This window comes from Camelina sativa, chromosome 10, assembly GCF_000633955.1.
Source record: "Camelina sativa cultivar DH55 chromosome 10, Cs, whole genome shotgun sequence".
Lineage (NCBI taxonomy): Eukaryota > Viridiplantae > Streptophyta > Magnoliopsida > Brassicales > Brassicaceae > Camelina > Camelina sativa.
Genome location: NC_025694.1, coordinates 17,137,244 through 17,160,482, shown reverse-complemented (window position 1 = coordinate 17,160,482; position 23,239 = coordinate 17,137,244). Strand labels below are relative to the sequence as shown.

Here is a 23,239-nt window from a genome sequence, read left to right as displayed (position 1 = left end):
CTCTTGGTTTCCTTCTCTATCCGGTTCGTTCGCATTTTTGTGAGTAATTAAATAAGCCACCGACGACCTTTGTGGTCGGTTCACGAAGGACTAGTTATAATAAAAACAGATTTTATAATATTGAAAACATGGCATTACAACAAAAACAACATAATCAAGTTCTCTTAGTACGAAATGAACATTTGCCCAACAAATTGAGCCAAATACAACTCTTAGAGATACATAGTAATATATAAATTTTTTATTACATTGGTGGTGGAGGAGGAGGAGGCGTCTCAACAGTAACAGAAAGCTTCATGCCGTGAAAGCAGCCACCTCTTCCATCAAGTAGATAGTAAGCTCTGGTCTCATTGAGAGGCACAATGTCTCTCCCAGCTCCACGTGTATAGTTGCGTAGTGGGTGGTTCGAGATACATCTTTCATAGTCAGTCTTGCTTACCTCAAGAATGTTGTGTTGGTCTCTGTAGAACACGAAATCTGAGAACATAGTAAAAAAAAAACACACACATCAACTCCCTAAGACAAAAACTTAAGACTGAGTTTGTGTTCTAACCAGATCTGGTCGGAGAAGTTGAAAACTTAGAAACTATTACAAGATTTAAAGTGAAACCCACTTCAGATCAGATCTAATAGTAACAGATCTGAGAGTGTAGACTGAGAAAGAAGAGATAGAGAGAACGTTACAGAGCCAGTCTCCGAGGTAGAAATGTTTGCCCTGAACCCATGCGGCATAGTTAACGTCGGGGTTCCAGAACTTTTTGTCGCCGACTAAATATTTCTTCGCCGTCACTTCCGGTACCGGAAACGCCACTAGAAAAGCCACTACAACCGCCGCAATCACCACCGTAGATCTCGCCATTTTCTCTCTAACAAAACTCACTCTCTCTGTCTCTCTCAGCTCTTTCTAGACGTAGTTGCCTAGTTTGTGATTTTGGTATTAATTTGCTACATAAAAAAATTACGCAGTTCCACTAAATGATTGGCAGCATAATAGTGCAACTTGAGTTATATTATTAAAAAAAAGAACATTAATCTACCTCAGTCCCTTATGATTAAAAAACAAACTTATAATGTTACCGACACGCATTTCAATTGGATATAATAAACTAATGATTGGCTCTCTAACGTTTTTAATCTCGTATCAAGATTTCTAATAATTTTACTAGCCGGAACGTTGTACTTTTACTATTGTTTATATATTGTTCTTTTGATGAAACGAAAAGTTGAGTTTCTTCAAAGTCCTTAGTTTATTAGAGCAAGATTATTGGTAGTATCATAATTGACCATAATCTAATGTAGGAAACTAGAACTCTATTGTGACCATAATTTAATGTAGGAAATTAGAACTCTATTGTGAAAACAAAAACAAAAAAGGAAATTAGACCTCTATTTGGTTCTAACTTCTAACTAGACATCTACTTTAGTTTACTGACATAAAATGATTGAGATTCCCAAAACTATTAAAAGTATAGTAGTTTGAAAGACACATCAGACTTACTCAGACTGGTAAAAGTAGGAAACGAGACAGCTGGTGTGATTATATTTTAAAACATTCCTAATAAACATCTTATTAACGTTGAAAAAAATTAAAAATCTTATAAACTAAATATTCAATATATAATGATATGTCAAATTGTTAAATACATATTCTTGAACTAGAAAAAAAAAGAACTAATTAGTCTGGCATACACTACCAGCCTTACCAACTCACTCTGGAAATGAGTAAAGATATTGGCATTTAAGTACCATTAACATGAACACAAAAGTAAAAAAAACGGTCCATGATAAAAAATGTTACTATTAGTATTAGCTAGTAAAAAAAAAGCATTTACAGTAACTGTAAAAACAATATCTATAAATGTTTACACAAGGCAGTAGTCAAGCACTCAACTCAAACTCTTCAATAAGAATACCTTTTTAAGTCTTAAGAAATGGCTTCTTCTTCTTCTTCAACCAAGTTTGTTCTGTCCCCATATCTTCTCTTAGCTTGCCTCTTCCTGTTCACATTCTCAACCAACCTCGTCGTGGCTAAAGAATCTGACAAAGTGAAGCTCAATCTTTACTACGAATCACTTTGCCCCTATTGTCAGAATTTCATCGTCGATGATCTAAGTAAAATCTTTGACTCCGATCTCTACACGATCACCGATCTCAAGCTCGTTCCATTCGGTAACGCTCATGTCTCCAACAATCTGACTATTACTTGCCAGGTTATTTTCAATTTCTCTCTCTTCTTTTGTTTATAAAATTAATTAATCTTTCCTGTTTATACGATTTAATCACTTGTATAGTACTGTTCTACTTAACTAAATTTAGAAATATATATATATATTTTTTTTATGAAGCATGGTGAAGAGGAGTGCATACTTAACGCTCTTGAAGCTTGTGCTATAAGAACTTGGCCCGATCCGGTAGAGAATGAATATGTTATTTAATTACTAGATTTATACTATTTTCGTATGTGTGTGTATTGTAATTTTAATTTGCAAAACTTTGATTGTTGTGGAACGCAGAAACTGCACTACAAGTTCATACAGTGCGTTGAAAAGAATACTAATGAGTGGGGAAGATGTGTTCAAAGATCTGGACGTGAGAAAGCCATCAAAGATTGTTACAATGGTGATATCTCTAAGAAGGTAGGTTATGTGTGATATATACAAAAATCATAAAAATAAACAAATATATTGATATAACTCTATAACCATTTTTTTTTCTTCTTGTCATTGTAGCTCATACTTGGTTACGCAAAAGAGACCTTAAGTTTGGAGCCGAAACATGAATACGTACCATGGGTCACACTCAACGGCAAACCACTCTATGACGTATATATAATTAACTCTTTATTTCAATTTTTTTTTTGTTGTTTTACATATCTTAACCATTTAAAAATGTCATTTTTTCTGTTATTTGGGGGATGCAGAACTACAATAATTTGGCCGAGCAAATCTGCAAAGTGTACAAAGGAAAGGTTCTCCCAAAAATCTGCAGCTCCTCTACCCTGTCCCTGTCTGAGAGGAAAGTGTCGAAGTTTCAAGTCTCCTATGTCGATGAAGCTAAAAATTACTAAGTCTACTAAGATGGATCTCTAAAAGCTTAATGTTATAAGTGGAATGATAAATAAAGACTTTTTATTTTTCTTTAGTTTTATGTTTACGCGTTCTTGAACCTTCTGATATATTTAGTTTCCTTTCTAATGAAAAAAACCTAAACTGACCTATATTAAGACCATTTCTACAAGTTATTAGTTGGATGACAGCTTCATAAGAAATTCGAAATATAGAATTACAAAATGAATTAAACTTTTCATTTTTTTTTTTTGCTCTAGCTAGAAACAAGCTTACTAAAGAGATACCATCAAACCATCTTGAATTATATTAATGACAACAGATGCAATCCGACAAATATTGTTCATAAATGAGGAAGAGACTAATTTGAATTTTTTTTTTTTGCTTTTAATGTGGAGTGATTTGAATTTTTGTCTGTGACCAGACTCAAATTCGAATGACACCATACGTTCAGGCCTGCATACGTTGGCATCTTGAGTTAACTTGTAGTAATTAGTAGGTGATCTTAGAAATGATATAACTGTTTTACGTAACGTAACCAAATAGCTTATTGCGAGACTGCGAGTCAGTGAGTGTAAAATGTTCATTATGACACTCGACTAAGCATGGACTCGACTCATTATAATGTTTTTATTCATTTTACTTTACCTCCAGTTTTCTTTTGTGTAGATCAGTAGATCCAATAGAAAATATACCCACTTTTATTTCTTACCATTAGTTGAAAAAAAAATATCTATCCTATCTTGCAGAGATAATTTTCTGTTGGGAGTCTCATTATAAGTATTCTCACAATCTCACTAGATAACTCATTTTTTTAATTTAAACTGTCACATGCTATTGGAAAAATAATTTGCAAAATATATATGAGCAGGTGAAATGTGCACGACATTTTTTAACATTTCAATATTTTTGTCTTTAATCCGTTGTATATTTTTGTTCAAAATGGCATGCAATTTATATACATTATCCTCGTTATCTATGAAAAAACCACCCTCGAACCGTCTGGTCATATAATAAATTTATCACTCGTTGTTACCATTTTTGAGCGAAAATTTGACTATCTACATAATTAACTCTTTATGTTTTATTATAATTCATATTTTATGTTGTATATATTTGTTAAATATTGAATATTTTGTAAATAGAGAAATAACTAAATTTTCTAGTTGTTGTGCGGGTAAATATTTATATTATTTTTTAAACCGCAATACACTTCATGACTATTTGTTTGTTATATTTAGTTTGTTTTGTTTAGTGTTTGAGATTTTATTTTGATTTTTAATTTTTATAACAAAAAATAAAGGATCTAAATACATAATCAGTAATTATACGCTGTGATTAAGTCACATTTTTCCTAATGATTTAATTATTTTATACAATCTTAGTTAAATCAACTTGATTTTATGTCAAATATTCTAATATTCGTAGTGTTGATAAATAATTAAATGTGGATTTAAACTGTATTAACACAAATTTAATAATATTTTATTAATTTCAACATGTTCTCTTTATAACTCATCTACTATATAACCACATTATATAGTATTTTAGAATTTTTTAATTTTACATATTCATAATAATTAAATTTTTTATTAAGTTTATATATGTTAATTATAATATTTAAATAATTGTCAATCGAAGTTTTTCTTATGTTAAGAATCAAAACTTACAGATTTTGAAAAACAAAATGGGAATCAAATTGTTTTTTTATTTGTTTACGAAGGATTCAGATATAGAATATCTTCATAACACAACATAATGTATAGTTAAATATATGATAGTTTTTATTTCCATATTGATTGTTGTTATTTTTTTAATTGAAATAAAATGTAAAATATTTAGGAAACAAAATCTAGAATAATGTTAGTTTTGAAAAATTTTTAGGGATTAATGTTGTAAATAATTTTTTAAATAAACAAAACTAAAAGAGCATAACACAAAATTTATGTACTTCAAAAATGTTAATATAGATTTAAAAAAAAATTGCTTATTTAATAATAAATATATTAATATCACCGGTATAATTTAGACCTGGATCCCCCGGCCCACTAGTGGACTGATAGTGCTTACTGGTTAACTAGGGAGTAGGGAGACAAAAGTCAATAAAATCTTATCTATTATTGAATAGCACACACAAGGCAAGTAGTCATGAGCACTCAACTCAAACACTAATTAAGATTTAAGAACCATGTCTTCTTCTTCTTCTTCTTCTTCTTCTTCTTCTTATTCAATCAAGCTTGTGTTCTTAGCTTGTCTCGTCTTGTTCACATCTTCGGACAAACTCGTGGCTGGAGAATCCGACAAAGTTAAGCTCAATCTTTACTACGAATCACTTTGTCCTTCTTGTCAGAATTTCATTGTCCATTATCTAGGCAAAGTCTTTAGCACCGATCTCCACACAATCACCGATCTCAAGCTTGTTCCATTCGGTAACGCCCACGTCTCGGACGATCTTACCGTCACTTGCCAGGTTCTAGTCAATTTCTCTCTCTTCTTAATTGGTCTTAATTATATGATTATCTCTTAATCTTATTCTAAACGCTTTATGTTTGTTAAATTTGTGAAGCATGGTGAAGAAGAATGTAAACTAAACGCCCTTGAAGCGTGCGCCATAAGCACTTGGCCAAATCAGGTATATAATTAATGATTACTCCATTTTGTTCACTATATGTATACTACTATTGTTTTTGGTGACAAAATGAATTATGAAAAATTAATGTGATGGGTTTGGAACGCAGAGATTGCACTATAGGTTTATACGGTGCGTTGAAACTAACACGAATGCTTGGGAGTCATGTGTTAAAAAGTATGGAGGTGACAAAGCAATTAGTGATTGTTACAATGGTGATCTCTCTAAAAAGGTAGCTAGGTACACATAAAAAAGCATATATACATTTTACTCTATGATCTATTTCTAATCGTTCTTTTGTTTTTTTTTTATTGGACAGCTGATACTTGGGTATGCAAACCAAACCTTGAGTTTGAAACCGGAGCATAAATACGTACCATGGATGACACTCAACGGCAAACCACTCTACGAGGTATACATAACTTCTTTACAACTTTGGCTGATTAGTGTTTTTGCTGAAAAAGTAATCACTTGCTGAATGTTTTTGGAGCAGAATATTGATAATTTTGTGGACTTAGTCTGCAAAGCCTACTATGGAAAGGCTGCTCTCCCAAAACTCTGCAACTCCTCTGCCTTGTCTAAGATGAAAGTGCCAATGCTTCAGTTCTCCTATGCCAATTGAAGCATACTGAAGTAAGATGGGTTTTATGTTAGTGGAATAACTTTTAATAAAGATCTTTTACTAAGCTTGTTATGTTTAAAAATGTACTGAATTTAACTACATTAATGTTTTAAGACTGACCACTTTTTTTTTTTCATATTATCCTAGAAAATAATATGAAGCAGCTTAGTTTTTTTTCTTCTTCCATTGGAAATGCTTTAGAAATGAAGTCGTACCAGTTTCTGTGGTTTTAGTGGAGATGGACCACAAATGCATTATGAACAAATTGTCAAACTTCTTTTTATATGAGTTATCTTTATCCTGCCACTGAAGGCCAGCTTCCTAAGAGATTCATTATGAAAAGATTGATTTGAAATTGTCTAACACTTGCAAATTAATGAAGTTATTAATCCCTGGCTCTAGCTAGTAAGTAACTATACATGAAGTTGTATGATGCATAATGCGCTGAAGAAGAACATATATATTTTATTCAAATCAGTCAAGATACAATAGGATGAGCACTTTTAAATACAGGACAGAACATGAAACTCATAACACAGATCTCTTAAATCATGCTTCCTGCTAGAAACCGGCTATAGAAGTCTAAAGACTCCCGCGGTTTGTACTCAGGAACCGTATGTCCTGCACCCTGCAATTACCACAAGGATAGAATTAAGAGTATAACAAACAACTTTCAAAGTGAGATGCTTATTTGGAATGCTTGCCTTGATGGTTAAAAATGTGAGATTGTTTGCATATCCTTGCGTATACCTGCAAAAATGTCAATACATTATAGTAGAGAAACATTGGCAGTTACTTTCGACTAGGCGATGAAAGATTACCCCGCGACTTGATTGTTTGATATCCATGGCCTCCATTCATCAATCACCTTGTATCCAAGAGACCTTGTCCAAGCTTGAGAGCCAGTAAATGGAACACACATATCGTGATCCCCGCTATAGGAAATAAACTCATTCTATCATTCTCTAAACAATATAAAGCCTATGTCTTAAGATCCATTTTTATAAGTTCTTGTTTAAGTACCTGTAGATGAGAGCTTTATATCCACTTAAAGTGAGGTTTCTATGGAATGTGATCATGCTTCCTGCATCATGTTCGAATGAGAGTTTTCCACTGCAGAGTTCCCACCTTCCAATCTCGCTCTCCTGTAAAATGTTCCCAACACATCAATCATCTGTTTCATGATCACTAGTTAATAACAGTAATCAAACAGAGTACTTTTAGACCTCTTTAGCATGAATAGCTTTCCTAACCGCTGGATCGTTCAACCAAGCTGTTGCAACTCTATCATCCTGCATATAAGCGTTTTCATTATTCAGCTTTTTAATTTTAACTCAAGTATTAAAACAGAGAGGGGACGTGTGTTTTGGTTTACTTACAATGCAAGGAACAGTGATGTCCGCAAGGAGTTGAGACCACCTAGGGACAATGCCTGGACGAACAGGCGCACGAACTGGCCAGGCTCGACCGAACATTCTTTTTCTTATAGCTAACCGCTTTTCGGTTTTGCCTAGCTGAAGGAAACTCGAAGGCAGAGATCTGAGATCAAATGCGGATAGCGATGTTCCATGGTAACACGGCTCAAGAATGTTGTACATGTTCAACCTGTCAACATCCTGACATATAAAAACAAGGTTTTAAAAACCATAATTTCACAGCATTTTCAACATCGTAAAAACATTTTACAGTATCATACATACATCGTTGACTTTCGTCACTTGTTCCTCGCACTCGCGTCCTTTTATATCATAGAAACTTCCATTGCAAGCTTTTGTAGCGTTCTGGGTTTGGTTTTGGATGTGTTGTTAGATATATAGGAAGAAATTAAGAAAGTGGAAGAGTAAAGCATTCACTAAGAAACTAAACAAACCTCAAAGAGTTCATCAGAGATTAGTCCCATCCCGTGTGCAAACGGGACAAGAGCATTTCCATCATACATTAGATCCGCAACTCCATTTCCAACCAAATATCCCTGTCCAAAACCAGAGCAGATCATCCAATCACTGTCTGAAACCAAAACATGAACTCAAGAAACTACGATTGACTTGTTAATCTCGTTACCTTGAAGTTAAGAGCCGGCTTTACCCCATTTTTGTTCCCTACAACATAAACATAATAAACCAACAAGTGTATTAAAAAAGAGCTTGACAAGAGATGCATCATCGAATATGAAAGGACACTATATATATATACCATTGACAACTTCTGAAGCAAGAGTTGGGACATAAACTCCAGCGTAAGATTCTCCAGAGATGAAAAAAGGATTCGATTGGAACTCAGGAAACATTTGGAACCACTGGTGTAAAGAAACATTGAAGCATTTAGTGATCTGAATTACACACACAAGAACTAAAACATTACTAAGAGATTCACACCTTGAGAAGGAACGCGTGAGAGTCAACCGCGGTTTTCATGTCGCCGGTATTGTAATCTGATTTGTTGTTTGAGTAAGAGAATCCCACACCAACAGGAGAATCAAGGTACATTATGTTAGAGACCTGAAAAGTATAAACAAATCATACATCAAAAAAAAAAACATTACAAATGAAAAAGTGAAAACTAAAACAAAACCAATTTTTTTCAAAATCACCTTGGACCAACTATAAGGATTAAGATGCACGAGTGGGAGACTATTGTTTTTCTTTGGTAGTTCGAAATTGAAAGGACCATGCTCATACACGAATCCATCCATGCTTGAACAACCTGGACCACCATTAAGCCATAGTACGACCGGATCTTTCGAAGGATTCTTCTCTGACTCAACAAAGTAGTACCACAGATTCTTCCCATGCTCCTTATCTATTGTCACATACCTTTAATAATCCAAAAAAAAAAATCAAGAAAAAAATTATATATAAAAAAACTAGAATCTTGAAGGTTTCAAGAAACAGAGATATATTTTACCCGGAGTAGTGTTTTGAAGGGAAAGTGCCGTCGAAGCCAGGGAGTTTGGTAACAAGAGCAGACTCTGGAGCTGATTCTGTTATTATTACAAAAACTGAAGAGAGTAATAATGTAACAAAGACAAGAACATTCTTCACTAACCAGACCATTTTGACTAATCAATGAAGAACAAACTGATCTCTGTAAGTAGTTGTTTTATATAAGAAAACAACACAGAAGGAAAAAATCTTAGTTAGTTGCCCATAAACAACAAAAAATATGAATGTTGGGAAAATGATTTAGCACGAATTAAGGAAGAAATTCTGGTAATAAAAGGACAAAAAGATGATGATATGGGAATGAAAAGAAATTGATTTTTAGAACAAATAAGGAAACATAGGATTGGTGTGTATAGATCTTTTAGCTAACAGATACAGATACAGATACAGATGTGATTCTGAAAAGTAACAGTTTCCTTAAAAGGCACGATATTGAGCATTTCTATAAAAGATACAAATAAGAGCTTAGCTTGCGTCTGCTATGAGCTGCAGTAAGCAAAAGATATGAGTGGCGCGAGTTGACCTGGGGACCAATTATTAAAGTAAACAAGCGGTTACTTAAAGTGACGACTGGCTTACGGAACTGTGACACGTGGTAGGTGTATGAGAAGTCTTTTTCTGTTTGTTAAGTTGTAGGCGTTTTGTTTGAAAAAAGATTCCCAAAAATTGTTTTGTGTATTGATTTCGACGTTAACTTATCCGCACGTATGAGGCTAGCAGCTTCCCGATCATTAAATTCTTTAATAGTTTAATTTTCTATCTTAAAAATTGTTAGGCGTTAGTTGGGCGGTGATTGAAGACCTAACGATTCAACAAAAAATCCAATTTAAATTGAAGATTATTCAAGGACTAGATTTATGGGTTTTATCATTATATGTGTATAATATATTATAGCTGTAACATGTTCCGAGAGTTAAAAGTGGTCCAGTGGTTTTCATATGTATTAGAAGCCCTTAGATCGCGGGTTCGAAACCCACAATTCTTGTATTGCGCATTTTTTACAGTTTTATTAATAAATGCAAAATAATGAAACTACCCTCCTCTTCTTCCTCCTTTCTGTCTATCCGTAAATCCTTGTAAACCCTAATTTCAAACTGCTTCTTCATTTTTTTAACTATTAATCGTTTTAACTTATTATTCTTATATTTTTAACCTTCATATAATAGAATTATGAAAGGAAATCATAGTTAGAAGTTCAAAAATCTTTTTTTTTTTTTTTGATATTTCAGATTTGTTGGCCGTTTATGGTGAAATCCTCGTAGTAAGGAGCCGCCCAACGTGTAAACGACGATTATACGGCCGCCTAGACCGATTTTTAAATGAGGAGTTTAATTTGTGTCTTGATGATATATTATTATAAGTTTCAAACCTGTAAAAATAAGATATAGTGGGAAGCATAATTAAATAGAAGAATACAACTTCGCAATACTTTTTCAAAAAAGTCACTATCTATAAATCCAAAATGATGAAACTACCCTCGTCTTCTTCCTCCTTTCTGTCGATATGTAAATCCTTGTAAACCCTAATTTCAAGCTGCTTCTTCATTTTTTTAACTATCAATCGTTTTAACTTGTTATTCTCGTAGTTTTAACCTTCATATAATAGAATTATGAAAGGAAAATCATAGTTAGAAGTTCAAAAATCCTCTTTTTTTTGTATTTCAGATTTGTTGGCCGATTATGGTGAAATCCTCGTGGTAAGGAGCCGTCCAACGTGTAACCGGCGATTATACGGCCGCCTAGACCGATTTTTGGAAGAGGGGTTTAATTTGTGTCTTGATGATATATTACTATAAGTTTCAAACCTGTAAAAATAAGATATAGTGGGAAGCATAATTAAATAGAAGAATAAAACTTCGCAATACTTTTTCAAAAAAGTCACTATCTATAATTCTATAAAATTTAGTTTTAAAGTTAATGATTAATATTGTTGAGAAAATGTTAAGTATTTTAGTCTATAGATTTAATGTTGATACTAAAAGATTTGATTCTTACCAACCAAAAAATATAATAACTAATTATAGTATTTTTTATTCCTCTTCTTTATTTATTTTTTTTTTTTTCTGTTCTACTGTTTTTTTTTTGTGGACAAGCGTTCTACTTTTTTTTTGTTATAGTTTTTTTGTGTTATTTTTAGTATGATCTTTTATTCAATATTATGCTTATGTATCATGAAAATAAGAGAAAATAATACTTTGAACATAAAGAATTTTTAGAAAAGAAATAATAAAGAAAGATTATTTTTGTATTATACTTTTGATTTTATTTTTTCGAATTGAAAATTTCATCTGAGTCGACTAGTGGTTTTAGTCTTGGTGGAAGAGTCTTCCTGTTGGTCTAGGCCAGAGATTGATTCTTCCCAAGCGAAGAATTGCTCAGCTCTATCCTTTTGGCCACATGAGTATGGACCCATTACTTATGGCCTATTTGCAAAACCTGGGAAGATCCTTCCTATGGGATACTCTTCCTCCAGAGATTAGTTTCTGACCCCTCCATAAGCCTTTGACCCCTCTATAGGTCTGTGAATTTACTCTGAGTTAAGAAAAAAAAAATTTCATCGATTACAAACCAATTCTCTTGTGTATATACATGACACATCCTAAAATTAAGGGGACTCAATGATTTAGGCATTTTTTAAAATAAAAACAAATTTCTATATTAAGGTAAACATAGCATTTTATGTATATATTATATATAGTATATGATAATATATATATATTATATTATATTAAATTCATAAATTAATCATAAAAATTATACATTTAATATATTTTGTATGTTGGTAGAATAATGAGTAATTTGTAGCAAAACACATTACCACTATACTTAACTTATTATTATATATGTTGTAAATTTTATGGCTACACTAACAATGATCATCGCATTTCATCATGTTTTAAAAGTGACATCTCAATTTAATTAAAAGAGTAGTACATTTTGAACATTTATTTAAAACTCTTCCTTATTATGTTATTTTGGAGCTCCAACAAAGATCAATTCATCTCATTGCTTTCTTTTGTTGTAGCTCTCGCCCCAACATTAAATCTTTTAGTCTATAGAGTTAATGTTGATACTAAAAGATTTGACTCTTTCTAACCAAAAAGTATAATCTATACTATTAATTGGGGAGTACACTTAGTAATAAAAAAATAAACAAAACTGAATGCCATATAATACCCCTATTATAAAGGGTGTATCCAAACAGTCATCTAAAGCCAAACACTAAAATTAATATCTAATTTTATTCAGATCATGGATAAACAATTTATATTAAGATTAATGGGATGCAGACCCTATATTAGATTTAAAAGATTCGATTTTATATTTTTGCAAATATTAAGATTTTTCCCTCCTATAATTAAACGGTTTGTTTCCTATTATTTAGATATTTTCTTTAAAGGATCTTTAATTTCCTTATAATTGTTACAAATCAATTTGTAAAGTAAATTGAAAATGTCCCGTACTAACTTTTTTTTTTGTTTCGACAATGTAAACTGACTATTAATAAAATGATACTAACTATAAAAATATTTAATCCCTAAAATCACTCAAACCATTTAAATCAAACTATCCAATTTCAAATATATTAAAGGAAAATTTGTTACCATCAAAATCCGACAATTAAATTCGCTCTTAATTCTAATGCAAGTTTTTTAAAAAATCAAAGAAAATGGATATGATTTAATCAAACAATCTTTCAATGAACAACTCTTAAATTTGCACCTAAAGTTTGGATAGTTTATATATTTAACCTTTTGGATTTGATTTTATTTGATCATATATTAATAGATATATCCGAAATAACAATCCAATTTAATATAATTCAATAAAAACAAATCATCATTCATTTTTGATTTTCAAAAACTTCCATAACAAAATCATAAGAATTTGACAAAAAAAAATCATACTAACTAATTATGGTTAGTATTAGATGGAAACATATAAAAAAATTTGATTGTTACCAAAAAAATTAAAAATAGTTATAATATTTGCCAAATATAATCTAAATAAAATATTTAGTACTTTCAAATATAGCATATTTTGCGAATAAACTTTGGATTTTAGATTCGTCATTATCCAAAATATTTTGTGATTTGAATGCAATGCATTATCTCAAAAATTCTAACCATCTAAATTCTACTATAAATATAGTAGTCGAAATGAATATTCACTAATCACCAAACTATTCAACGATTCCCTTTATGGAATTCATTTGATTAAATTATAATTTTTATATAAAATATAATTTATGGAATTGTTGAAATAAAACGGAAGTACACAACATTGTTTTGTAGACTATATAATTTTAATAAGTTGGTTACAAATAGGTTATAGATTAACTGATAAAATAATTAGTTATAAATTAAATAGTGGTTGCAACCTTAATTTATCTTCGGAAGATTTTATTACTCAGCAAGTTGTTTCCAAAAATCTTAAAGAGAATATTCTAAAGAATCATTTGATATTATCTAAATTACTATATTAATATCTTTTATTAAATTATTCATCAAATAAAATTCTTTGATATCTAACTTAAAATATTAATTTTTATATATGATTCTATTTTGTGAAACAATTAAATTATCATATTATTTAATATTCAAGTTTTAGTAATATTATTCTTTAAAAATAATATCTACTGAATTAAAATTTTTACTGAGTAACAGGTCAAAATTTAAATATCTAAATTCAATTTCATAAGTTGGAGATAATTCAGGGGTAATATACTCCTTTTTATAATTAATTTTATAATAATTATTGAAAGCTTGTTATTTAATTATTATGGTAACTAGTATATAACATGTGCATACGCACAGAATTATTATTTGTAATAATATAAAATAACAGAGTTATTATTTTAATAAAATAATTAATAGCTAATTATAAGTTTAGAATAAAGTAATAGAATTTTAAGTAATTTTACAATATAATTTGGTTGAATGACAAGCTAAACTATTATACAGCTGAAAGAGAAAAACAAAAAGTTCGACTCTCGATGACGGCGGATCTAGGGTTTTAACCTTCCCATGATCTTGATTCTGTGTCTGGTGGGTAATTGGGGGTTTCTCGGGATTATATGGGATACAGTTTTATGGTGTGGGCGATGGTTTGTCTCTATTTGGATGATTGAGGTTCCTCTATCGCGGAGATGGTGCCGATACGGGTGGTTTGGGAGATTTGAACAGGGATATGGCTTTCAATTCTGTCATTTGGTTTCCTTTTCGGGGTTTATCCTTGTGATGGGATTTGCGATCTCGCATATGTGCAGCTGTTGGGGGTTGGAGAGAATCAAAGAAGGATACGATATTTCATTTCTTTATTTGGTTTCCTTTTGGGGGTGTCTCTTTGTGGGTTTCTCGTTTCTTGGTATCTGGGGAAGCGATTTGAGAGGGTTTTACTGGGATTTGGGATCAGTTATCGACGATCCTCTTGGGTAATTTTTGAGGATACGGATTGGAGGTTCTCTTCTCCATTATTTGGGATTGCTATTCTTTCCTTCCTTGGGCAGATGTTTTTTCCTATTCTGGTTGCTCTGGTTTGCTTGCCTTTTTGGTCTGGCTTTTCCTATAAAGCTGATAGGGGTTTCATTGTACTGAGGCACTTTTCGATTATCCCCTTTTCTTGGCATAGCAAATTGGTCCTTTTTTCTCTGTCTATTTTTTTGTTGGTGTGTTTCCTTTCGGGTTACGATGTCTCAAGCGAGTCTTATGGGGAAGGGTTTGTCGGGACATAAGGAGGGTGATGCAAGACCAAGACGCAGAGTCCAGATCTCTTTTTTTGACAATTCTGCGCTTATCGCCAGTTATTCCAAAACGGTAATTGGGAGATGTTTCAACCCACAAATGCAAGATATGAAAGCTTTGTTGCTCATGTTGCCGCGCATTTGGCAGGTGGAGGGGAAAGTTGCTGGGCCCGACCTAGGCTCTGGTAAATTTCAGTTTGATTTTGATGAGGAAGCTGACATTATCGAGGTATTGTCAAAGGAGCCTTTTCATTATGATTCTTGGATGGTGTCTATGGTGCGATGGACTTCGGTGGTGGATCCTGATTACCCGTCATCTTTGAAGTTCTGGATCCGGGTTTCTGATGTACCAATCCAGTTTTGGGCAGAACCCACCTTTCGCGATATTGGGTCAGATTTGGGGGTGGTTGAAGCGGTTGATATTGACTGTGGGAGGGTGCAGGTTACGATTGACGGGCTTCAATCTGCTTTGAGCTTGATATTGAGTTTTTTGATGGAGAAGTTACGGTTGTGAAGCTTTTCTATGAGAAACTCTACGGTTGGTGCAAGAAATGCTTCAGTTTGTGTCATGATGAAGCTGTCTGCCCAGTAACTAATGGTGTAGCTCACGGTGTCTTGCTGATTAAGGGGGGTCAGTCGGAGAAAGCTTCTGTTATGAGTTATAAGGGAGTAGTCATGGCTGAGGGGAGGAGAAATACGGGTCAGGCTGGGCCTTTCAGGGGAAGAAGTGGACACCAGTATGGTGGTCCACGGTCTCGACCTGAATACGGATTGGGAGAGTCGTCGAGGCAGAAGGGTTTTTACAAGGGAGTCTCCAATCGGGGTATGCAAGATCAAAGAGGGAGGAATGGGTTGGGTAGGGGGCAGCCTCGTCAACGTCAGGTTTCTGCGTTGTAATTGGTTTCAGAGGAGGTGAGGGAGCCAATTTTTGAGCAAAGAAAGCACCGGCAGGTCAAGAAATCTCTATTCCAGGAGACTGAGGACCCAACGGTTGTTCAGGTTGCTCAGGTACAGGTTCCAATGGAGCAGGATTTTCAAGTTTCTGGTCCCCTTGAAGAGGGTCAGATTCTCGATGGTACAGAGGGTTTTGAGGAGAATGCTGTTTCCACTGTTGGGATGACAGAAACTGCTGGGGCATTGGGGGGAATTTCTTTGGCCACAGTTGAGGTGGATAGGGTCCATGACGAGAGCTCTGTCTTTGATTTGCGAGAGGAAATGGGGGAGGCCTTGTTAGTGGAGGAGAAGATCGCTGAGGATTCTGAAAGCTTGGAACAGGTAGGTTTGGCTGGGAACTCTTTGGAATCAGACACTGCTGATGCGGTTTTACAGGATCCGGATACTGTTAGTGGGGGTGGTACGGTGGTCAAGACCATAGAAGATGCTGATGGGGAGACATCTGGTGTGCCAGAAGAGGGCTTTGTTTTGGAGGAAACTGAGAGTGATCAGTTGCTAATGGAGACCGATGGTGCAAAGATTGTGAGTGAGGGCATTATCCCTCCCAATGATGAGACAGGGTTCCAAACACAGGGGAGATAAGTGATAAAGGAAAGAAGGGGAAGGGGTTTTTGGTGCTTAGAGGGGTCTCTACGAAAAAGAGGAATGCTAACATGCTTTTGTCTCCACGTCAACGTCCTCCGCCATATGGTCTGGAGGCTGGGGTAAGCGGTGTTGCTACTAAGACCCAGGAAGGGATAAAAGTCGGTCCTGGTGGGGCCAAGCCACCAAAACCAAATATCAGTAAATGAATATCCTAAGTTGGAATTGTCATGGTCTTGGTAATAAGGCCACCATTGGTCATCTCAGAGATTTATGGAAGACACATAGGCCAGATTTTTTATTTTTTATGGAAACAAAACAATCTTTTTCTCATTTGGAACAATTTGTAGGCCATTTTGGCTATAAAAATTTAAAAACAGTGGAACCTGTTGGTTGTAGTGGTGGTGTGACATTATTTTATAATAAAGATGATTTTAAAATTTCAATTTTATTGGCCACAAACCGAATCATTGATATTGAAGCAGTACATAATGGCAAAGTTTTTAATATAACATTTATCTATGGAGACCCAGTACCCAAAAATCGGGATATGGTCTGGGAAAGGTTATTGAGGATAAGTATTTCGAGATCAACACCTTGGCTGGTTGTTGGCGATTTTAATGAGTTAACACGGAATCTTGAAAAACAAGGGGGTAAAGTTAGACACGCGGCATCTTTCCGTTCATTTAACAGGATGATCCAGGACTGCAATCACTTGGAATTTCCTTATCTTGGTGATTACTTGTCTTGGCAGGGCTGGCGTGATAAGAAACCAATTCGGTGTAGGTTGGATCAGGCCTTAGGTACGGAGGATTGGTATGATCAGTTTCCGGATACGGTAACCGAATATTTGCCTATGAACGCTTTGGATCATAAACCTTAGGTGGTTAGTATTGGGGTCAAACGGCCGCGTGGTCGTCAGTGTTTTATGTTCGATAGGCGTTGGATTGGTAAACCAGGTTTGATGGGAGCTATTTCCGAGGGTTGGGGAGCTGATGGCGATCAGGATACTCCTACTTTGGTGGCCAAAATAGGAAATTGTAGACGAGAAATCTCTTAGTGGAGGAAGGCACATGTTCCTTTTGGGAGGGAGACGATAGAGGATCTTAAACGACAGTTGGAGGTGGCCCAGGCGGATGATGCAGTGGTTCCGGAAGTGCTTCCGGAATTAACTTCCCGATTGCGCAAGGCTTACAGGGAGGAAGAGATTTATTGGTATCAAAAAAGTCGGAATCGGTGGATGCGAGTGGGGGATAAAAATACAAGGTATTTTCACGCACAAACAAAGCAGCGGAGGGTGCAGAATCGAATAATTGGTTTGTATGATAGGAATAATAAATGGTCTACGAAGGAGGACGATATTTGTAATACTGCTGTATCTTATTTTGAAGACATGTTTACTTCGATCTCTCCCGATTCCTTTGAGGAGGCGTTAAGGGAGGTTGAAATGGTAATAACGGATGAGGTCAATGAGCTTTTAACAGCTCCAGTGACAGAGGCGGAGGTTCGTGAGGTTTTGTTTATGATGCACCTGGATAAGGCGCCGGGCCCGGATGGGATGACTGCCTTGTTTTTTCAGAAGGCTTGGGCAGTTGTCAAAGCTGACCTTGTTTCCATGGTTAATCGGTTTTTTGAGGAGGGGGTTTTGATAAGAGTTTAACTCGAACGCATATCTGCCTTATTCCCAAGGTGGCCAAGCCGACCCGGATGGCGGAGTTACGTCCGATTAGTCTTTGTAATGTGGGGTACAAGATCATCTCCAAGATTTTGTGTCAACGGCTCAAGTTGGTGTCACCTAATCTCGTATCGGAGACTCAGTCTGCCTTTGTGCCAGGTCGGCTGATCTCGGATAACATTTTGATTGCTCAAGAGATGTTTCATGGTCTAAGGACCAACCCGTCTTGTAAAGGGAAGTATATGGCACTTAAAACAGACATGAGCAAAGCATATGATAGGGTCGAGTGGGGTTTCGTCAAGGCCTTGCTACGTAAAATGGGCTTTTTGGAAAAATGGGTTTCCTGGATTTTGTTTTGTGTATCTTCGGTTGAGTACAAGGTTCTGCTGAATGGTCAACCTAATGGTTTGATTATTCCTGAGCGAGGACTGCGTCAGGGTGATCCTTTATCTCCATATCTGTTTATTCTCTGTACGGAAGTCCTCATTGCCAATATTCGGAAGGCGGAGAGTGAAAAAAGGATAACAGGGATCAAGGTGGCTAAGAAATGTCCGCCAATTACGCATCTATTGTTTGCAGATGATAACCTCTTTTTCTGTAAGGTTACTAAGGATCAATGTGGGGTTATCTTGGACATTTTAAAGCAATATGAGGCGGCCTCTGGGCAACAAATTAATTTTGATAAGTCTTCAATTCAATTTGGATAGATGGTTGATGAGGACGTAAAACGTGAGGTGCAGGAGGTGATGGGAATATCAAATTTGGGCGGGATGGGTTCGTATTTAGGGATACCTAAGAGTTTAGGAGGGTCTAAAACAAAAGTTTTCTCTTTTGTTCGGGATCGCTTTCAGAGTCATACAAATGGTTGGACAGCGAAGCAACTTTCCAGAGGAGGGAAGGAAGTCATGATAAAATCAGTGGCCACTGCGATACCGACTTTTTGTCATGTCCTGTTTCCGTTTACCAAAAACAGTGACGTCTAAATTGACAAGTGCTATGGCAAATTTTTGGTGGAGTTCGGGACAGTCTGGGGGGATGCATTGGTTAGCCTGGGAGAAGTTATGTGCGAGCAAGCAGTTGGGTGGCTTGGGTTTTAGAAATGTAGATGATTTTAACACTGCTTTATTGGCTAAACAATTGTGGCGACTAATTGAGGCACTTGATTCCCTTTTTGCTCGGGTTTTAAGGGCATGTAGTATAGGAATTCAAACCCTATGGATCCTATACGTTCTTATTCTCCATCCTATGGGTGGCGGAGTATCGTATCAGCTAAATCTTTGGTAAACAAAGGACTTATTATACGGGTTGGCTCTGCAGATTCCATTCCTATATGGACAGATCCTTGGATACCACCTCAATTCCCAAGACCAGCTATGAGTAAGGGACCTTCTCAGGACCCTTTGTTAAAAATTTCACATCTTATTGATCGCCAAACTAATTCATGGCGAATGGACATGCTCCTTGAGCATTTTACTCCAGAGGATGCTGTTTTGATCAGGGGATTACCTTTGGGTAGTTCTCAGATAGTTGACTCACTAGGTTGGCACTTTACAAAGTCCGGAAAGTATTCGGTCAAATCAGGGTATGATGCGGAACGTTCGGCAAAACAGAGATGTCAAGTGTCTCGTTTTGGGCCGGACATTTATCCGCTCCTAGCGGGAGTTTGGCAAGTGGCGTGTCCACCAAAAATAAAGCATTTTATGTAGCAAGTCTTATCTGGGTGTATATCGGTTTCGGCGAACCTGAAGAGGCGGGGCATTGCCTGTGATTCAGATTGTGGTCGATGTGGGGCTGACGAGGAAACGGTAAATCACGCTATTTTCCGGTGTCCGCCAGCTCGACAAGCATGGGCTTTAGCTCAGGTGCTGGTCGAACCGGTTTCATTTCCTACAGATTCTCTGTATGCTAATGTGGATCATTTCTTGGATTCTGCTAATCCGGGTTCTCAGGTTGCGGCTTTCCCATGAATTATGTGGTATATATTGAAGGCGAGGAATGCTCGTGTTTTTGAGAAAATTATGGATAACCCTGAGAATGTTGTACGATTAGCGATAGGGGAGGCTTCTACATGGTTACAGGCTCAGGCAGAGGAGGATGGTGCGGATATATCACCGAATCCTAGTGCACCTAGCACTCGAGAAACAGGGCGCGTAGGGTCCCTGCCTAATGACTTCTCCGGTTATAGGTATTTTGTCGATGGATCGTGGAAAGCAGGAGACGCATTTGCGGGTGCGGGTTGGGTGTGTTCAGCCGCTANCTATGGATCCTATACGTTCTTATTCTCCATCCTATGGGTGGCGGAGTATCGTATCAGCTAAATCTTTGGTAAACAAAGGACTTATTATACGGGTTGGCTCTGCAGATTCCATTCCTATATGGACAGATCCTTGGATACCACCTCAATTCCCAAGACCAGCTATGAGTAAGGGACCTTCTCAGGACCCTTTGTTAAAAATTTCACATCTTATTGATCGCCAAACTAATTCATGGCGAATGGACATGCTCCTTGAGCATTTTACTCCAGAGGATGCTGTTTTGATCAGGGGATTACCTTTGGGTAGTTCTCAGATAGTTGACTCACTAGGTTGGCACTTTACAAAGTCCGGAAAGTATTCGGTCAAATCAGGGTATGATGCGGAACGTTCGGCAAAACAGAGATGTCAAGTGTCTCGTTTTGGGCCGGACATTTATCCGCTCCTAGCGGGAGTTTGGCAAGTGGCGTGTCCACCAAAAATAAAGCATTTTATGTAGCAAGTCTTATCTGGGTGTATATCGGTTTCGGCGAACCTGAAGAGGCGGGGCATTGCCTGTGATTCAGATTGTGGTCGATGTGGGGCTGACGAGGAAACGGTAAATCACGCTATTTTCCGGTGTCCGCCAGCTCGACAAGCATGGGCTTTAGCTCAGGTGCTGGTCGAACCGGTTTCATTTCCTACAGATTCTCTGTATGCTAATGTGGATCATTTCTTGGATTCTGCTAATCCGGGTTCTCAGGTTGCGGCTTTCCCATGAATTATGTGGTATATATTGAAGGCGAGGAATGCTCGTGTTTTTGAGAATATTATGGATAACCCTGAGAATGTTGTACGATTAGCGATAGGGGAGGCTTCTACATGGTTACAGGCTCAGGCAGAGGAGGATGGTGCGGATATATCACCGAATCCTAGTGCACCTAGCACTCGAGAAACAGGGCGCGTAGGGTCCCTGCCTAATGACTTCTCCGGTTATAGGTATTTTGTCGATGGATCGTGGAAAGCAGGAGACGCATTTGCGGGTGCGGGTTGGGTGTGTTCAGCCGCTACGGAGGTTTCGCCGATGAAGGGAGCCGCCAACTTCCGTCAGAGTCTTTCCCCATTGCATGCAGAAGTCGAAGCCTTTGTTTGGGCTATGAGGTGCATGATTGGTCATGATCATCGAGAAGTGGCTTTTTATACTGACTGCTCAGACTTGGTGAAGATGGTGTCTTCCCCTCAGGACTGGCCGGCTTTCAAGATCTATCTCGATGACATCAAGATGGACAAGAAGGAGTTTTCTTCTTTCTCTTTATCTCTTATTTCCAGAAATGCTAATGTAATTGCGGACTATATGGCACGCCAAGCGCGTACTTCGCCGCATCATGTTTTGTTTGTAAACGGTTTTCCCTCGCATTGGCTCACATGAGCTGATCTTCTTTTGTTGTCAAAAAAAAAAAATTTGGTTGAATGTTAGCAAAATTTGNGTTTCATTTCCTACAGATTCTCTGTATGCTAATGTGGATCATTTCTTGGATTCTGCTAATCCGGGTTCTCAGGTTGCGGCTTTCCCATGAATTATGTGGTATATATTGAAGGCGAGGAATGCTCGTGTTTTTGAGAATATTATGGATAACCCTGAGAATGTTGTACGATTAGCGATAGGGGAGGCTTCTACATGGTTACAGGCTCAGGCAGAGGAGGATGGTGCGGATATATCACCGAATCCTAGTGCACCTAGCACTCGAGAAACAGGGCGCGTAGGGTCCCTGCCTAATGACTTCTCCGGTTATAGGTATTTTGTCGATGGATCGTGGAAAGCAGGAGACGCATTTGCGGGTGCGGGTTGGGTGTGTTCAGCCGCTACGGAGGTTTCGCCGATGAAGGGAGCCGCCAACTTCCGTCAGAGTCTTTCCCCATTGCATGCAGAAGTCGAAGCCTTTGTTTGGGCTATGAGGTGCATGATTGGTCATGATCATCGAGAAGTGGCTTTTTATACTGACTGCTCAGACTTGGTGAAGATGGTGTCTTCCCCTCAGGACTGGCCGGCTTTCAAGATCTATCTCGATGACATCAAGATGGACAAGAAGGAGTTTTCTTCTTTCTCTTTATCTCTTATTTCCAGAAATGCTAATGTAATTGCGGACTATATGGCACGCCAAGCGCGTACTTCGCCGCATCATGTTTTGTTTGTAAACGGTTTTCCCTCGCATTGGCTCACATGAGCTGATCTTCTTTTGTTGTCAAAAAAAAAAAATTTGGTTGAATGTTAGCAAAATTTGATGTTACTGTACTAAAAGTAAATTAATTTGTAAAAAGTAATATATTTTAAATATTTTACAGTATAATATGGTTAAATATTTGCAATTCTTTATGTTACTACTAAAGGTAAATGTAACAAATTAAAGACAAAGATTTGTGTAACTTATTTGCAACACCACATAAGCTCATATTAATTTAATTTCTGAAAATATATATTGAAACGGTTATTAATATAAAATCAAATATATTTTTTTTTCACAAACCACAAAACGTTTACTTTTACTCTTAAAAAATAAAAGAAAAGGAAATAAGATAAATCCTCTCTGCTCAGTCGGAGATATACTTCGCCTCCGAGTTTCGATGTGCTCCACCGTCGTCCATCCCTTCCTCTTTCTCTCACCACCGTTCTTTCGCCGTTCTCTTTCTTCTTTATCGAATACATGCTGAACATGTATTCGCCAAACCCTTCATCTCTCCTTCACCACCAAATGAACCCAAAAACATATCATTTTAATTTCTAAAAATTGAGTTGAGG

General features: G+C 36.3%; 4 protein-coding genes across 4 annotated transcripts; 2 read left to right on the top strand and 2 right to left on the bottom strand.

Annotated features, from left to right (window-relative positions):
* On the bottom strand, window positions 146-992 carry LOC104719173 (lamin-like protein). The gene is made up of 2 exons (XM_010437033.2): window positions 685-992; window positions 146-477 (listed from the first exon to the last, which is right to left on the bottom strand). Exons 1-2 carry the CDS (start codon window positions 857-859, stop codon window positions 245-247), a joined length of 408 nt encoding a protein of 135 aa, XP_010435335.1. The 5' UTR covers window positions 860-992; the 3' UTR covers window positions 146-244.
* LOC104719172 (gamma-interferon-inducible lysosomal thiol reductase-like) lies at window positions 1,877-3,147 on the top strand. Its single transcript, XM_010437032.2, has 5 exons — window positions 1,877-2,210; window positions 2,346-2,411; window positions 2,514-2,636; window positions 2,730-2,822; window positions 2,921-3,147. The coding sequence occupies exons 1-5, from the start codon at window positions 1,932-1,934 to the stop codon at window positions 3,065-3,067; spliced, it is 708 nt and encodes a 235-aa protein (XP_010435334.1). The 5' UTR covers window positions 1,877-1,931; the 3' UTR covers window positions 3,068-3,147.
* LOC104719171 (gamma-interferon-inducible-lysosomal thiol reductase-like) lies at window positions 5,175-6,502 on the top strand. The gene is made up of 5 exons (XM_010437031.2): window positions 5,175-5,535; window positions 5,632-5,697; window positions 5,804-5,926; window positions 6,014-6,106; window positions 6,188-6,502. Exons 1-5 carry the CDS (start codon window positions 5,254-5,256, stop codon window positions 6,314-6,316), a joined length of 693 nt encoding a protein of 230 aa, XP_010435333.1. The 5' UTR covers window positions 5,175-5,253; the 3' UTR covers window positions 6,317-6,502.
* On the bottom strand, window positions 6,762-9,765 carry LOC104719168 (serine carboxypeptidase-like 20). Its single transcript, XM_010437030.2, has 13 exons — window positions 9,221-9,765; window positions 8,907-9,129; window positions 8,692-8,814; window positions 8,510-8,612; window positions 8,378-8,415; window positions 8,187-8,288; window positions 8,017-8,097; window positions 7,696-7,932; window positions 7,543-7,608; window positions 7,340-7,461; window positions 7,138-7,251; window positions 7,021-7,066; window positions 6,762-6,944 (listed from the first exon to the last, which is right to left on the bottom strand). The coding sequence occupies exons 1-13, from the start codon at window positions 9,367-9,369 to the stop codon at window positions 6,861-6,863; spliced, it is 1,488 nt and encodes a 495-aa protein (XP_010435332.1). The 5' UTR covers window positions 9,370-9,765; the 3' UTR covers window positions 6,762-6,860.